The 16,147-nt window shown below is 48.2% G+C and overlaps 3 protein-coding genes; 2 read left to right on the plus strand and 1 right to left on the minus strand.

The window, feature by feature from the left end:
* Positions 1-1,743: 1,743 nt before the first annotated feature.
* On the minus strand, positions 1,744-4,549 carry GSTUM_00010227001 (uncharacterized protein). XM_002841144.2 has 7 exons: positions 4,394-4,549; positions 4,120-4,273; positions 3,671-4,017; positions 3,511-3,590; positions 3,157-3,432; positions 2,372-3,097; positions 1,744-2,291 (listed from the first exon to the last, which is right to left on the minus strand). Exons 3-7 carry the CDS (start codon positions 3,833-3,835, stop codon positions 2,030-2,032), a joined length of 1,509 nt encoding a protein of 502 aa, XP_002841190.1. The 5' UTR covers positions 3,836-4,017; positions 4,120-4,273; positions 4,394-4,549; the 3' UTR covers positions 1,744-2,029.
* Positions 4,550-6,280: 1,731 nt separating this feature from the next.
* Positions 6,281-9,587, plus strand: GSTUM_00010228001 (uncharacterized protein). XM_002841145.2 has 7 exons: positions 6,281-6,802; positions 6,855-6,883; positions 6,912-6,954; positions 7,026-7,744; positions 7,807-8,457; positions 8,508-8,918; positions 8,974-9,587. Exons 1-7 carry the CDS (start codon positions 6,402-6,404, stop codon positions 9,459-9,461), a joined length of 2,742 nt encoding a protein of 913 aa, XP_002841191.1. The 5' UTR covers positions 6,281-6,401; the 3' UTR covers positions 9,462-9,587.
* Positions 9,588-11,080: 1,493 nt separating this feature from the next.
* Positions 11,081-15,946, plus strand: GSTUM_00010229001 (uncharacterized protein). XM_002841146.2 has 11 exons: positions 11,081-12,034; positions 12,089-12,239; positions 12,311-12,847; positions 12,899-12,981; positions 13,047-13,562; positions 13,618-13,820; positions 13,868-13,923; positions 13,970-14,386; positions 14,440-14,597; positions 14,657-14,995; positions 15,054-15,946. The coding sequence occupies exons 1-11, from the start codon at positions 11,868-11,870 to the stop codon at positions 15,757-15,759; spliced, it is 3,333 nt and encodes a 1,110-aa protein (XP_002841192.1). The 5' UTR covers positions 11,081-11,867; the 3' UTR covers positions 15,760-15,946.
* Positions 15,947-16,147: the final 201 nt, after the last annotated feature.

Consider the following 16,147-nt stretch of genomic DNA (forward strand, 5'->3'; position numbering starts at 1 on the left):
GGCCGCTGCTTCGTGCCATACCAGAGGATCGATATCACCACCCGCGGGAGAGACACCTGCACGACGCCACACCGTGCCACACGGCAAGTGCATGCAGAGGATCCTGCCGCTTCTGTAGGTGTGTTCTGTCCGACGCTAGATGCTCACCGCTGATTATGGCAGTGATGAACGGACAGTCGCAAATTCTACGAGTAGGATGTGACTGCCAGATGGTGTGTTGAAGATCAGTCGTGCGGGCAATCTTCTTGGCTGAGCCTGGCAGCCTGGAGTGAGCCTGGGAGCTGGATATGGTGGAGGGAACCTTTAACCGGAGCACATTCGACTTGAAAAATGCCCACTCCAAACTGCTAAGACTCCTCGACAACTTTTATTTTTTATTTTTTTCTCTATCTATTTTTTGATAGACAATAAACTGGAGGCCTCGAAAATAGAAAGGGATTCCGGAAATATTAGGGCGTGCTTGGCACATCATGATTTGAGCTGTTTCTTAAATCGTGACTTGCGATTGCGATTTGGAAACTAGCCAATCACACTATGCAAAGAGAGGTTATGTAAGCAGGTTTTTCGGGTACCGTATGCTGTTGGTTAGTTTTCGGCCTCCAATCGCAAGCCATGATTTGAGATAGCGAACAGCTCACAGTGTGCCAAACAGCGCCCTTAACTTTTGGGCGAGCAATAGGGATTTGAAGTTGGGTGAGGGAAACACAATGGTGCCTACAGTTATTTTCTGTTAAAATTGCCAAGATGTCAGTTAACCTTGCCAAGAAAACCGAACCAACCGACTATTAACCGTATTTGGACAAACTTAACATGTAATACTGAGCGGAATTGAATGTTGTTAGTGCTCTAGTTTAAGGCTTCCCACCGTGTCGTTTGGGGATGAGATGAGGGCGAAGCTCAATGAGAGGAACGATGGTGGGATGGCGGGGAGATGGCGTTGCATATCGTTGTAAGATAGGGGAACCTCGGAGCCCCGCGATTATCACTTGCGAAGGGGGGATAGGCATTCGATTTGCCGCTGAATTCTTCCGAATTGGTGGGAGGGGGGGCGCTGGTGGTTGGGTTGTGATGGGTTAAAAGGAAGGGGGCGTAGTGATGATCATGAGGAGTGGCTGGGAAAGGAACAAGTTGTGGCGGGGGGGGGGTTCCCCATGCCGTAAAAAAGATGGGAGAGATGGCGGTAGTTGTGTAGGCTGTGGCGCTATTGGATGGGTTCTCCGTGAGCATTAGAAAGGCTAACTGGATCTCTGGGACTCTTTCGACGGACTTACCGGTACGAGTACATGATGCCGTTATTCTCCTGGTTCCTCCTCCTATTGTAGTTCCTCCCGTCTACTCGAAGCTCTTGGAGGACTCGTTTGAACGCCCGTGCAACGACCTAAGTCTCGGTATGTGTTTACGAGTATGTGCCAAAGCCCAGAGAGCCTCTCCAGTTACCCCTCGCCGCGCCTCCAAATGGTGCGAATCGCCACAGAGACAACTGATAACTATCATCCTCCTCCCCTTCTTATGTCTTGCCCATCAACCCGACGTGCAGCCATCCTTCCTTCAGTCACGTGCCATGTTCCGAGTGCTTTCGTGTGAGCATCAAGGGGCCTCGTGGCGCCTCTTGGCGTTGGATGGGTGTTACACCTTGTGCCAAAGTAAGGGGTACCACGGGGCACGAGTATGCCCCAAAGTATGATACCCTATTCGACTTGTTGCCGGAATGTTCCCCTCATTTTCACGCGTGTGCTCTATCTCTTTTGCCGAAACCTCCAACTGGAGCACAGTGCTGCCTTAATTGTGAAACAATAATACGAGCCATACATGATATCGCATGCCAAATCTAATAGATACAGTTTTATCTACTCAAGGAGCTCCCTCGGCAAGTACAAGTCAAGAGGGAGGGGGGGAAGGAAAGAAACTCGGAAATTCAGAAAAAAAACACCACCATTAATCATAAACCAATCATAAAGAAGGAGAAAAAAGATACAAAGATATCATACTAGCTATAAATAATTACTAGGTGAAAAAAAGACGGCAACTCTTATCTCCCACCAATCTGCCCCTTCGGGATAGGCCTTATCCAACTGATTCCAAGGTTGATTCCGATACAGATTGCCCCGATGATCATGATGACTTTGTCATAATTTGTGCCATTGTATCGGAAGATGACACTGAAAATGACACCGCCCAAGTTGCCCGCAGCGCCGACTACTCCCGATAGAATACCATTGGCGAATGGGTGCACGTGCGGGACCAAGGCGAAGTTGCCGCCGTTAGAAGCGTCCATGAAGAATGCCAATCCACTGTATGTAACTCCTTGTTAGCGTGTCGAAAAAAGAGTAGGGGAGGAAGGAAAAAGTATGGGGAGTGTCAGGTGACTTACGCAACAAGCCCAAACATCGTAGATTCGTCGTGTGGGTTCAGGATTCCAATAGCCAGGCAGAAAACACCTTGCATGCAGCCGATGAAGACAAGCCACCATTTCTTCGCCGCGACACTCTTCGTATGTCTGTAAATGATGTCCGCGATAATCCCACCAGCAGGTCTGAAGAAAACGTTGAGAAGACCAAACATAGCGGCCCACCTTCCGGAGTTCGTCTGCCCAAGGTATTTGAAGTTCTTGATGTAGTATGATCCCAGAATCGAGTTAATCGCCAACTCCCCACCGAAGGAGCAAGCATACGGTGCCGCGAGCATAAGACATTGCAGTGAGAAAATGACCTGTATAGCCTCCTGAAGGGTAGGAGCCTGAATGACCTCGCTCTGAACGATGGTTTCCAAGTCAATGCTTGCGCTGCTACTAGCGTTCTCCGGGTCGCTAGTCTTCTTGTCTTTCTCTGAGTACGGGGCACCCTTGGGAGACTCGTCTGCGGTGGGGGCGTCGTTGATGTTTCCGGTCGCATCCACGATCTTACCTTCGATTGTGCGTGGAGTAAAGTTGTGCCTATCGGCCCATGAACCAGTTGGCGTGTCTTCGCAAATGAATATCATGCCCAAGGCCATCGCAACAATGAGGATGAAAGGGACCACGAAGGCTACGCGCCAGGCTTTGTGTGGAGTCAGGCCGCGGTCGTGAACCAAGGAGTCGAAGATTGCGGGCATGACGAAGCTGGGTGTTAAGGTTAGGATTTTGTGATCCAGATGTAAGATGTAGATCAGAGTTCTCACTATGTGATTCCACCACCAGCGTTACCAATACCGGCCATGAGTCCATTGGCGGTTCCAACAACGTTCTTGTCGAAGAAACCAGTTGACCAGACTTGACAAGGGACAAATGTGGCTCCCAAGACGCCCACGAAGAAGCGGAGGGCGAGGAGGCCGGTTGCGTTGTGGACAAGTCCAGCAAGGGCAGTGGGAATTGAACCTGCGAGCAGGATTCCGGCAAAGCAGAGACGGGGACCAAAGCGGTCGCAAAGAGGGCCGATGAAGAGACGGACGACGAGACTATATTTCCCAAGTGTTAGAAGAAAATTCTATGCATATTTGGGGGGGGAGGGGGGGGGAAGTAAAGGGTGAACCTACGTTGCGGTCAAAGCAAGGACGTTAGAATTGGCAACTTCGGCCTGGGTCAAAGCCAGGTCTTTCTTGATGGTTTTTCCCATCTATGGAACAGAGTAAGTTAGCCACCGGAAGAAGGGAAAAAGAAGGAGGCGGGCGCATATAATTTGGATCAAATACTTACCAGTGGAGGAAATGCGTACCATGACAGGAACGCAATCATGAATCCGAAAGTCGAAAAGAAGAAAGTCCGTCCATACTTGTCGTAAGGATTCAGAATAGGCACCGACCTGGCTTTGTGGTTCGCCGGATTAACTTCGGGCGCCTTCCATAGGAGACTCAACTGCATTGTGAAGGGTGTTCTTTGCTTCCTTCGGGTCCGAGTGATAGGCAGCGAAAAAAGTACAACTTGTTGAAAAGTTCAAAGGGGGTATTTCGCAAGAGGTCCAATTGGTCTCTTATATTTCACCCGAATTTCTCTTGAGGAGAACCAGGGAACTGCTGGGTTTCTTCCAGCTTTTATATATCGGTCTCCAAGTGCGGCCCCGAAAATGATAGATAGTCAGATTTATAGATAGCTAGATTGATAGATAGAGAGCGTAGATAGGACACTGCTATCTCGAAAAAACATACGGTTTGTCCCGTCTTGGCAGCCCAGCGCTTAGAGGCCAATCGAATAAGGGGAATTCCAATCGTTCATGTCTACAGTCAATCAAGTGCCTCAGAGCTGTTGTGGACCTCGTACTCTTTTCGATCATTACTCACAACAGATAGCAGCATCGAAAAACTGGGTAGTCAAACATCAGCAGTGGTCAAGAAGGGTCTAGATCGGAGGTGAAGGAAATAGCAAAAAAAACCTGGGGGAGAGGAAGGAAAAAAAAAAAAAAGAGGGTCCCATGCAAAATACAATTTAGGCAGATTCCAGAGGTTCTTCCGAGAGGGTATAACTGGATTGAGAAGGTCTTGGATGCGGGTGCTATCGGGGAACATCCCCGTGGGAATTGAGAGAACGGCGAACACCCCGACGACTGGAAATTCCTTGTGGGGGGAGGGGGAACCCGGTTGCTGGGATGGAGGAGAGTGTAAGGATAAGAAAGTATGCAGTGGATGGGCTTGAAATGATACAGAAAGTCTGAGTACAAACATCTTCACACACACAACCCAGATAAGGGGTCCCCTTGCTATCTCAGTCAATCCTGGGGGGGTTACTGAATCGGACTAGCTACAAATTTGGTGACTGGCTAACCGGCTTGGCAGATCTTGTCGTTTGAAAAGGGAAAGTGCTCGGGTGTGTTGGTATTGGGGAAGGAATCGGAAATCAAATATGATACCTGATAATTCATTCAGCTTGATCCCCCAACGTGGCCTCAAAGTACAAGTATCGGTGTTGTAACTCTAAATAGGCTTGTCATTATTGAGCCGGGAGTTTTCGGTTGGGGGTTTTTTTTTCTTTCAGCGTTTTCTTGCTTGGGAATCCCAACGGGTGTCGCCCCCCAGCTCCTGGAGGCTCGTCAACGTTGGGGGGTATGACAGTCAACCCCGCGATCGCCTACCGGTACCACAGCCTTCAAGCCAGTGGACAGTGAAAAGGGAAATTGAAGTTGAAGCTGCGAAGTGTGCCGGTGCCGGTAACAGTGTACGAGTACAAGTAGAGAGTAAATTATTTTGGTGTGCCGTTGTCGATGCTCTCGCGCAGGGATAAGGGTGTGCCATGTCCGAGTACCCGATTCCCGCGATCTGGCGTTGGCTTCGTTGTGGGCGGACAGCCAGCTCAGCCGCTTGTCGTGGGGGTTGAATCCAGGGATTTTATTGACTTTCCGGCCAGCACACCAATGAAGAAAATAGTGGGACAACGGCATTCCCCATAAAAAAAAATTAAAAAAATAAACAGGGGTATTCGGAACAGTCATCAACCACCCCCAAAATCTTTTTGAGGTAGGCCTCAATTATGATATCTCCGGGAATAGCCCAGACAAATTTTCGAGTCCTTGTCTATGGCTGCTGGAATTGGAATTAACGCCCAACAGTGCCCCCTAACGGGCATTTTTTGGTGTGTCAACAGGAAGCTTCTCGAGTTGCCATTCTACTTGAGATAACTGGTAAGAGTAGAGCAGGAATGGTGTGCCAGACTCCTGGTTGATATTAATGTGCAAAAATCTCCTTATTTTGGCATGCAACGGACATTGTCCACTACCCTACCCTCTTCACTCGTGTGCTAGCAGGGCGTCTTCGAGGCAATTAAGAGCAAAGAACGATGGAGCATTTATTTTTTTGCTCCTGGCCGCACTTACCGCTTTCATCATCAAGGATCACTCGCCAGCTATTAGTTGCCCATAGAATCTCTTAGGATGTTGGGTTCTGATCCAGTGCATGGTTAGATGCGCAATAATATCTGCCTCAACTGCCAGTCTTGAAACTTCATTGTTATCCGCTCCTGATATGTGATTGTTTCTTCGGCGAGCAGAACTGTTCCGCGGAGCAGTTCTCCGGCAGCCAGGTACCAGGGGGAGATTCTCTATCAGATGGTCCCACACAATTCCGTGGGACTACTCGTAGTGAGCCCAAGAGCCGTAGGGCTAGTAATACTCTGCGGGCCGAGAGGCCGATTTATTCCAAGTAGGAGGTGGTAAGAATAATTAGAGATCTTGAACCAATTTGTATCTTCCTATTGGCTGTCGGCAGGGATCACCTTCCGCTGGTGTTTTTCTAACAAGGTTGGAAAAGCACAACATTTTACCCCCTCGGTTTGCCCGAGTAAATCTACTGTCCCTACTAATCTTCTGTTAAACCAGTAGTCTTGGGGTAGCATCCGTTTCTAGTACATTTTTGCTAAAGCTCTCGGGAAACACCCTAAACTTCACTGAGATTCCTCACGCAACGACAATTTTGTGTTTAGCTCAATATACCAGTTGAAAATGAACACCCTCGACACTGTTTTTGGATGGCTCTTGAGCCTACTCTCTCTGATCCGATTTTTCAGGACGACGAAGAAATTGGTTATTGATGGCACTACTTCCTCTATCAGCATTCCCAACGTGGAAACAAATCCTCATATACCTCCAAGCAACGCTTTCCTAGGGAATCCGAACCAATTAGCTCCACCGACTCCCCCGGAGTCGGACAAAGGCGACGATGAATGCGATGATTTGGAAAATATACCACTTCCGCCACCGTCAGTAAACCCAACAACCGTCCTTGATGTCGATGTTGGAACGCCGGATTCACATGTCCCCAGGGACCCAAGATTGATACGCCTAACGGGAGTGCACCCATTTAACGTTGAGGCACCTCTTTCGGCATTATTTGACTCTGGCATGTTCTTGGATTCTCCCAATATTCTGGAAATAGGGCTAACATAGTGAATATAGGATTTTTGACCCCTCCGGAACTCTTTTATGTCCGAAACCATGGAGCTGTTCCAGAAGTCCATGACGACGAAATGCTGGACTGGACAATAACGATCGAAGGGTAAGTCAGAATACGATCCCCGTGCACGATCAAATGGACATATTGAGCTGACATTGAATATTGCACAAAAGGTTGGTAGCCAACCCCCTGGCTTTGACCTTACGTCAAATCATCACCGGATTCGAACAGGTTACTCTTCCTGTCACTCTTGTCTGTGCAGGTAATCGTCGAAAGGAGCAAAACCAGGTTCGAAAATCTCAAGGATTCTCATGGGGTGCTGCGGGTGTCTCCACGTCGCTTTTCACAGGCCCACTTTTGGCATCCGTTATTGCCGCTGCAAGGCCCCAACGAAACGCCAGATATCTCTGTATGGAGGGGGCAGACGAGCTTCCAAACGGGAATTACGGGACTTCCATACGTCTTTCTCAAGTCTTCGATCCCAATCGCGGAATTATGCTTGCGCACAAGATGAATGGCGAGGAACTTCGCCCTGATCACGGGCGTCCCCTCAGAGTGGTTGTTCCATCTATGATTGGTGGGAGATCTGTAAAGTGGTTAAAGAAGATCATACTCACGGAGTCGCCGAGTGAGAACTGGTATCATATCTACGATAACAGAGTTCTGCCAACTATGGTCACACCGGAGATGGCCAAGGCGAACAAGGACTGGTGGACCGATGAGCGGTATGCGATTTATGATCTTTCTGTTAATTCAGCGATTGCATATCCCGCACACGACGAGACACTGTCGATGGAGACAACAAAGGAACAGTACAATCTGAAGGGTTACGCCTACGCTGGGGCTGGGAGGAGGATTACTCGTGTTGAAATTTCCCTTGATAAGGGCAGAAGTAGGTTTTTCCTCTATACTCAAGTACATTTTTCGCCAAATGCTGATATAATTGCATTCAAGGCTGGATTCTATCCTCGGTAGAATATCCGGAGGACCTGTACCGATCTATTCCTGAAAATGCCACTCTATTTGGAGGTCGCCTCGATGTTGGCTCGCGAGACGCCTGTTTGTGCTGGTGTTTTTGGTCTCTGGATATTCCTACCTCAGCCTTGTTTGCTGCGGATGATATCGTTGTTCGAGCCATGGATGATAGCATGAACACCCAACCAAGGGATACCTATTGGTCGGTATTGGGGATGATGCACAATTCATGGTTTAGGGTCGCAATCCGTAAGGAAAACGGCCGTATTAGATTCGAACACCCCAACCAGCCAGCACTGCTAAAGGGTGGATGGATGGAAAGAGTGAAAAAGGAAGGGGGCGATCTATTGGGCCTTAATTGGGGTGAGAGGGTGATGGGAGAGGAGTCTGTTGCTGGTGGGGCTACCAGTGCTCCGGAGGTCCGAGACACCGTGAAGATGACGGATGATTCCGTGCAAAGGACAATTGAGATCGAGGAACTTAGGGGCCACGACAACGCCAGTGAGCCATGGTTTGTAGTCGAAGGTGAAGTGTATGATGGAAAACCTTTTCTTGAAGAACATCCGGGAGGGGCGACAAGCATCATATCCGCTGCCGGACAAGATGCAACTGATGAGTTTGTGGGGATTCGTAAGTCATTACTTTTCCGATGGAGAATCAGAGAGCTAATGCTTTATCAGATAGCGAAAGCGCAAAGGCGATGATGCCAAAATACCATATTGGTACGCTAAGTGCTACGGCGCGTAAACTTCTTCTTGAGCCGGCCGCACCATCCAAGAAGGGACCCTCAGAAACATTCTTGGATCCACGAGCATGGTGTCAAGCAGCCCTAGTGCAGAAAAAGGTGGTATCATGGGATACTAGAATTTTCACCTTCGAACTCGATAATCCTACACAAACACTAGGTCTTCCCGTCGGGCAGCATCTTCTCATCAAGATACGGGACGAAAAGACCGGAGAGGTGATTACGCGGCCGTACACTCCCATCTCATGTAACACTGAGAAGGGTGTTGTTCACCTACTCGTGAAAGTATATTTCGATACACCAACCGCTCTTGGTGGAAAGATGACACAAGCTATGGACAGGATGCGTAGGTTTCCCTTCTATCATGTATTCCTACTACTTTATTGCTAACCCGGTAACAGAAATGGGTCATACCGCTTCCTTCAAGGGTCCCATCGGTAAACTTGTATATCATGGGCAAGGTGTCGTTTCTCTCCTTGACAATCGGATCAATGTCACATCATTCCTTATGATCTGTGGCGGAAGCGGAATAACTCCCATTTTCCAAGTCCTCAGGGCAGTCCTTTCTGACCCTACGGATTCTACAACGTGCGTTGTCCTCGACGGGAACAGAGCAGAGGAAGATATTCTGTGCCGAGAGGACTTGGATTCGTTCGCAGCGACATATCCGGAAAAGTGCAAGATCGTTCACACTCTTTCAAAGCCCTCAGAGCGGTGGCAGGGTGAGAGGGGCAGAATTGGGTGGGATCTGATCAAGCGGAATTATCCACAAGGCTGCGAGGGCCGTAAACCCTTAGCACTAATATGTGGGCCCGAGTCATTGGAAAAGAGCGTTAGGGGCCTGCTAACAGCCGGTGGGTGGGGGGAAAGTGATATGGTATTTTTCTAGGCGCTTTTCTTCTTTTTCTTTCACCGATGTTAGACAGATTTTGTAGATTTGGGTTTATGGTCATGGCTTTTGGTTCTTTTTTCTGCAAATATTGATAGCATTAGAATTAAAGGTTTTAATCCTCAATATTTCCACGCGCTACCCCACTTGCTGTCTATGTTAAAACACGATCATTCAGCCGAGCTTCCTGTGAAGAAAATTTTTAAATGGTGGGGGTGTTTTAGAATCTTTAATTAGAGGAGTCAGCTTTACGATAGGCCCAGTATGTACCCCATTCCCCACAATGCTCAGCACATAGCAGATCTAAAGCTTCCCTTTAAACCCCACGCGATATGTGGGAGACCCCGCAATGCGCCCCCTCTGTTTCTTTTTTCTTCCTTCCTTTTTTTTCTTCTTGCGGGGGCTGCAGGGGGTGCAGTCCTTTTCCAATCATTTCCAGACCAAATACTGTGATATTATTAATTTTTTTTAATTTTCAATCCATCTTCACCAATTATCACCCGATGTCTTGGTGACATGTGCATACTGGTGTTCTTTTCCTACTCTAGGCACCCCCCAAAAACCGCCACCGAAATGTTACATAGGGTGCCGATACAACACATCCAGGCGTGGGAAACGCGGCACCAGCGCTCTAGCTAATAAATTTGGCGCGCATCTCATATATCGAGCATTGTTGTGGTCCAGACCGTTCTCAGCCAAGCCACAGGCACACACTTATCACAACAAACGTTTTTCCAACAAACTACGAATTTTCTTATCAGTTTATTTATAATAACGATCTTGGGGAACGCATCGGACATTTCTTTGAAGTGGTGGTGGTGGCTCTTGGGGTTTTTCCGTTATCAACGGGCGTCCGCTGCACCATGCTTTTCCATCGGCCATTTCTTGGCTCCAGTTTCCGCGGGGTCTTTCTCCGTTTATTAGGGACCGGCCTTGCCTCGGCGTGTCCATGGGGGAACCGGGAAGGCTGATATCCCTGCCATTCAAGGTTAGTTGATCGGAAGACAACAAAATGTGGAAACCCCCAAATAAGGGATCGGCAGTCCAAGAACCCGTAGTATGTCGAAAAGGAAAAAGAGAGTGTTCGTGGGGGGAAGAATCTAGTGAGACCAAGAGAGAGCCTTGCGATGCTGGAACGAACTGTATTCTCCATTTTTTTCTTACTTGCAATCCACACCTTCACCCCTTAGTTCGCTTTATATTGGTCTCCTGCCAGGCATCGTCGTGATATATATGGCACCTTGTAACGTTCCTTGTTCAAGATGTCTGGTTACCTTGTTGTGCTTTCAAGACAACTTTATGTCCTGTCCATCCATCCACCTGTTCCCTGCTTTGCTGACCCTTAGCTTCCGATTATTATAGACACACCTGAGCACTTCTGCCCGCAACACCTAAATCGATATGTCACAACAACAAGGCTATCGAGTTGATTGACTTTCCTTGACCCGTTAGTCCCCTTAATTATAGCGCTACTAGGATTCTCCGAGATGTCGGAGGGAGAAATCTCTCCTCCCGTAGTTTGCCGTGCAATAGTGCCAATAGCGAGTACAAGTACTGGTACTGATATTTTCGCACCAGACAGAGATAGTTAGCCAGAAAAATAACCCCTCCCCTGTCTTGCACGAAAAAGTTCTCCTTGGGTACTTGCATTCTACTCGAGTACCGGTACCGTAAGAACTGGAATACCGGTACCGTAATCGAACCTCATTCCAGGACGTTGGGGCTGCCTCTCCCACTGAGGCCTGCCCTACTTTTCTTTTTATCTGCCTCAATGGAGGGCCGAAAACTAGCTTTTTTGGGGTGATTCCCCCCGCTATCGAAAGAGGGGAATTCTGGACGCCTCAGCATGAGGCTCGATTATTTCAATTCTTGGTACGTACCAGTATTTGAAACCCAGCTGGACTGATACGCGCCTGTGTCCTTCAGTTTGAGAATCGTCGCGGCAGCGGGATTTTTGGGGTTTTCTTACCCAGAGTTAATTGCTTGGCCTAAACGTCTCTAGTAATTTTTTGTTCCGGCAGTGCAGTAGTAATGGAGAATATCTCCTTTGACAAACAAGGTGTTCCTAATTGGCGGCAGCAGCGTTATTGGCCTGGACGGGCGATATCTAGGAGCTTCTCCCTAGTGTGGTCGCCAATTCTGATATCCCCGCTTCCTCTGAATTGCGGGTTACTCTTATCCCTTCCTAGCACTCCCGCTATCTTGCGGGTTGTGGAAAGGCTGTTATCAACTGTGGCAAACTTGACTTATTGATAAAGTGCTGCGATGGATTATTTTCTGGACCTTCTCTGTCTCGTTATCCTCCTGTTTCTAAGTCGTTATTCATCTAGCCCCACAAAAATCCCCGTAACAATTGACCTTTCTCTGACTACCAAGAGCGAAGACACAATATTAGCGCCGGTGGTGATGGACAGCAAACCTTCAATTGCCAATGAGGATGGCCCGACTGAAACGAATGGAGCCAACGGAATGACGAATGATATGTCAGGTGGTGAAAATGGCACAGCCCCACCATCGCCCCAAAGAAAACGAATAGTAATTGTTGGCCTGGGGATGGTAGCAATTGCATTCATGTATGCCTTCCTCCCAACAAACGTTGCTGTTTCCTAGCTAATTCGTTGCGTCAGTGAAAAGATCCTAAAGCTTGATGCCGAAAGCAAACAGTACGAGATCGTGGTTATCGGGGAGGAGTCTCATGTGGCATACAACCGTGTGGGATTGACTTCATTTTTCGAACACCGAAAGGTCGAGGACCTCTACTTGAATCCAAAAGAATGGGTATGTACGAGACTCTGGCAGGCGTTACTTAATGACCGCTAGCGAAGAATTTGGACTGACTGGAACATTAGTATGAATCAAAACCGGGTGTCCTAAACCACAAAATCAACACCAAAGTCACAGCCATCGATCCTATATCAAAATCAATAACAACATCCGCCGGCTACGATGTAACCTACGATATTCTAGTGTTAGCAACTGGCTCCGACGCTGTTGTCCCATCAAATACGCCCGGACATGACAGCGAGGGAGTATTTGTTTACCGGAATATCGAGGATTTGGAGAAGTTGATATCATTCTCTGCCACAGTAAATGAATCAACCGGTTGTGTAGTGGGTGGTGGATTACTTGGTCTTGAAGCCGCGAAAGCGATGATGGACCTCGAGCGGTTTAAATATGTCAAGCTAATTGATAAAAACCCTTGGGTTTTGTCAAGACAGCTAGATCAAGATGCCGGGAGATTGGTGCTTGAGAAGGTTACAGAGCTGGGACTTGACGTATTAAGTTGCAGAAAGATTAAGACGATCAATTCCGACGAGAATAATCAAACCAAGAGTGTCACGTTTGAGGATGGAGAGACCATGGAAACTACATGTATTTGCTTTGCAGTAGGTTCTCGTATGCCTACCTGATGGTGATCGCTGCTAACCGTTATATAGATTGGTATCAAACCTAGAGATGAGCTCGCTGATAGTGCCGGAATCAAGACTGCCAGTCGCGGGGGTTTTATTATTAACAAAGAGTATGTCCTACTTTTTATGTCTTAATTTCTCAATTTATCTTGTTCTCACCGTGAGCGGTCAACAGCGTCGAAACAACAGTCCCTGGGATTTATGCGATCGGGGAATGTGCTTCATGGGAAAACCAAACTTTCGGTCTGATTGCTCCCGGAGTCGAGATGGCCGACGTCCTTGCATTCAATCTCTGCAAATCGACTTCGCATGGCCATTCTGAGGCACCAAAAGCTTTCAGACGCCCTGATCTCTCAACCAAACTGAAGTTGCTTGGTGTCAATGTCGCTTCCTTTGGTGACTTTTTCGCGGACCGGGATGGACCTAAAGAGTTGCCTGGTCGCTCTCCAAGCCAGGAGAGGAGAGGAAGGGAAGTCAAGGCACTTAGTTACAGAGATCCCTTCCAGGCTGTTTACAAAAAGTACATTTTTACGTCAGATGGAAAATATCTACTTGGTGGCATGATTATTGGGGACACAATGGACTATATTAAACTCGTAGGAATGGTCAAGTCCAAGAAAGCGTTGGAAGTCCCGCCTTCGCAATTAATATTAGGCGCAAAAACCGAGGGAGAGGAGAACCCAGACGACTTGTAGGTTTCCCTGTCCCAAGTTGATTCTACTGAAAACTTGCTAAAGTGATGCCAGGGACGACGACACCCAAATTTGCTCATGCCACAACGTAACGAAAGGAGATATTAGCAAAGCGGTGAAAGACGGCAGCTGCAAGAGCTTGGGAGATGTCAAGTCTTGCACAAAAGCCGGCACCGGATGTGCTGGCTGCATACCACTCGTTCAGACAATCTTCAATGCAGAGATGAAGGCCATGGGAGCCGAAGTTTCAAATCATCGTTGGTCACTCAATTTCCTTCACTCTACCGCCGCTAATGCTTTACAGTTTGCCCACACTTCGCCTACTCCCGTGCTGACCTTTTCAATATTATTAGAGTGAAGGTTAGCTCTTTTCAGGCGCTCTCAATGGGCATGCTGACATCTGCAGGAAATAAAAACCTTCCCTGAAGTAATGCGCGAGTGCGGTAAAGATCCCGAATCGCTTGGCTGTGAGGTATGCAAGCCGACTATGGGGTCTATATTTTCTTCTCTCTTCAACCAGCATGTAATGGATAAACCTTTGCACATGCTTCAAGAGACGAACGATAAGTTCCTTGCAAACATTCAGCGAAACGGGACCTTCTCGGTTGTTCCTCGGGTGCCCGGCGGGGAAATCACGCCCGATAAACTCATCGCTATTGGTACAGTAGCGAAGAAATATAGTTTGTATTGCAAGATCACTGGTGGGCAGAGGATTGATATGTTCGGTGCGCGAAAACAAGACTTGGTGGCCATCTGGTCAGAGCTTGTAGAGGCGGGGATGGAGAGTGGGCATGCTTACGCTAAGAGTTTGAGAACAATCAAGGTTTGTTTTGCATTGACCTCGATTCTCGAAACTCGCTGATAGTGTTATCCAAGAGCTGTGTAGGGACTACATGGTGCCGCTTCGGTGTCGGCGACAGTGTTGGCATGGCAATCAGGCTGGAAGAGCGGTACAAAAGTATTCGTGCGCCACATAAAATTAAATCTGGTGTTTCGGGATGTATTCGGGAATGTGCAGAAGCCCAGAACAAAGAGTAGCTTACTCAATTCTCTCAAAATATCCGTTCTACGCTAACCTCTGATGCTATGATAGCTTCGGCCTTATTGCCACCGAGACAGGGTACAACATCTTTGTTGCTGGAAACGGGGGCTCCAAGCCTCGCCACTCCGAACTCTTAATCAAGGATTGTCCCGTAGAAAGGGTTATCCCGATCCTGGACCGCTACCTAATGTTCTACATCCGTACCGCAGACAGGCTCCAGAGAACAGCCCGCTGGATTGAAAATCTCCCGGGAGGAATCAAATACCTAAAGGAAGTAATCCTGGACGACAAGCTCGGGATTTGCGACCAGCTCGAAAAGGAAATGCAAGACTTGGTGAAGACCTACTTCTGCGAATGGACGGAAGTTGTGAAAGACTCAGAGCGACGAAAGTATGCACTTGCCCTTGCCCCACATTCCTGATCAGGTGATACTAATCCACTCCCCTAGACAATTCCAGCAATTTGCCAACACCTCCGACGCCAGCGAGACCGTAGAAATTATCAACGAGCGCTCCCAATCCAGGCCAACATACTGGCCCAAAGGAAGTGTAAAATACGACTTCAAAAACCACCGCTGGTCAAATCTAGCCTGGCAACCCATCATCGAAGCCTCATACTTCTCTAGCGCGAATCTCTCAACACCCGTAACTGCTGCGGTCAAGCGGGGTGATACCCAGCTCGCCATCTTCAAAGTGAGAGGCAAATACTACGCCACCCAGCAGATGTGTCCTCACAAGCGGGCCTTCGTCCTCTCGGACGGCCTGATAGGCGAAGACCCGGACGACGGCACGGAAGAGTGCAAGGAGAAGAGGAAAATGTGGGTCAGTTGCCCGTATCACAAGAGGAACTTCACACTTGACGGCAAGACTCCCGGCGGATGTGCGAACGACGAAGAGGTCAGTATTGCGACGTTTGATGTGGAAGAGAGAAGTGACGGGTGGGTTTACTTGAAGTTGCCGAGTGTGGCGGAGTTGGACGCCTTGCTAGGGACCGAGAGGTGGAAGGTCAAGAAGGAGGAGTCGGAAGATCCGTTTAAGGACATGGACAAAAAGATTAATAGTAGTAACAAGGGACGGAAGGCTGTTAAGCCCACCGAGGCCGCGGGTGGGAATGGAAGTCCGACGGAGAAGAAGATCAATGGGCTAGAGTGGTAGAATGGGCATGGGTGTACTCTTTTTGTGCTGTACATATATGGTTTTATTCTCGGAGTTTTGTAGAACTGTCCTAGGAGATACACGAACCTCCTGTTAAATTTCAGCTGCCTCTCTTCAACATCGCTCACTGATATTTTTTTTCGTTGAGCATTCTTACTTGGCGAGAGCGCATCGTAACTTCTGTGTATCCCCCCGACCAGCAGACTACCCATGCGAAGTATCATACCGAAGTGAGCACCCACACGGGCTATCCTGAAAAGTCACGTCTGAATATTTTCACTTAATCCACTTTCCACCGACCGGGTTTGCCCCGAGTGGGCTATTTTGATATGATAGGAATTTGTTTTATCCCAATGACTCAACTTCTACTAAGTTTTCATTTCACAGG

This window comes from Tuber melanosporum, assembly GCF_000151645.1.
Source record: "Tuber melanosporum whole genome shotgun sequence assembly, scaffold_68, strain Mel28".
Classification (NCBI taxonomy): Eukaryota; Fungi; Ascomycota; class Pezizomycetes; order Pezizales; family Tuberaceae; genus Tuber; species Tuber melanosporum.

Excerpts from the sequence above, each read along its gene's own strand:
- GSTUM_00010227001 (XM_002841144.2), bottom strand. The coding sequence starts at position 3,835 with ATGCAGTTGAGTCTCCTATGGAAGGCGCCCGAAGTTAATCCGGCGAAC. Across the intron at positions 3,591-3,670 it reads GGTACGCATTTCCTCCACTG|ATGGGAAAAACCATCAAGAA; the intron begins GTAAGTATTTGA and ends TCTGTTCCATAG. Across the intron at positions 3,433-3,510 it reads GTCCTTGCTTTGACCGCAAC|TCTCGTCGTCCGTCTCTTCA; the intron begins GTAGGTTCACCC and ends TGGGAAATATAG.
- GSTUM_00010228001 (XM_002841145.2), top strand. The coding sequence starts at position 6,402 with ATGAACACCCTCGACACTGTTTTTGGATGGCTCTTGAGCCTACTCTCT. Across the intron at positions 6,803-6,854 it reads GCATTATTTGACTCTGGCAT|GATTTTTGACCCCTCCGGAA; the intron begins GTTCTTGGATTC and ends TAGTGAATATAG. Across the intron at positions 6,955-7,025 it reads TGGACAATAACGATCGAAGG|GTTGGTAGCCAACCCCCTGG; the intron begins GTAAGTCAGAAT and ends ATTGCACAAAAG.
- GSTUM_00010229001 (XM_002841146.2), top strand. The coding sequence starts at position 11,868 with ATGGACAGCAAACCTTCAATTGCCAATGAGGATGGCCCGACTGAAACG. Across the intron at positions 12,982-13,046 it reads GGTTTTATTATTAACAAAGA|CGTCGAAACAACAGTCCCTG; the intron begins GTATGTCCTACT and ends AGCGGTCAACAG. Across the intron at positions 13,924-13,969 it reads TCAATATTATTAGAGTGAAG|GAAATAAAAACCTTCCCTGA; the intron begins GTTAGCTCTTTT and ends TGACATCTGCAG.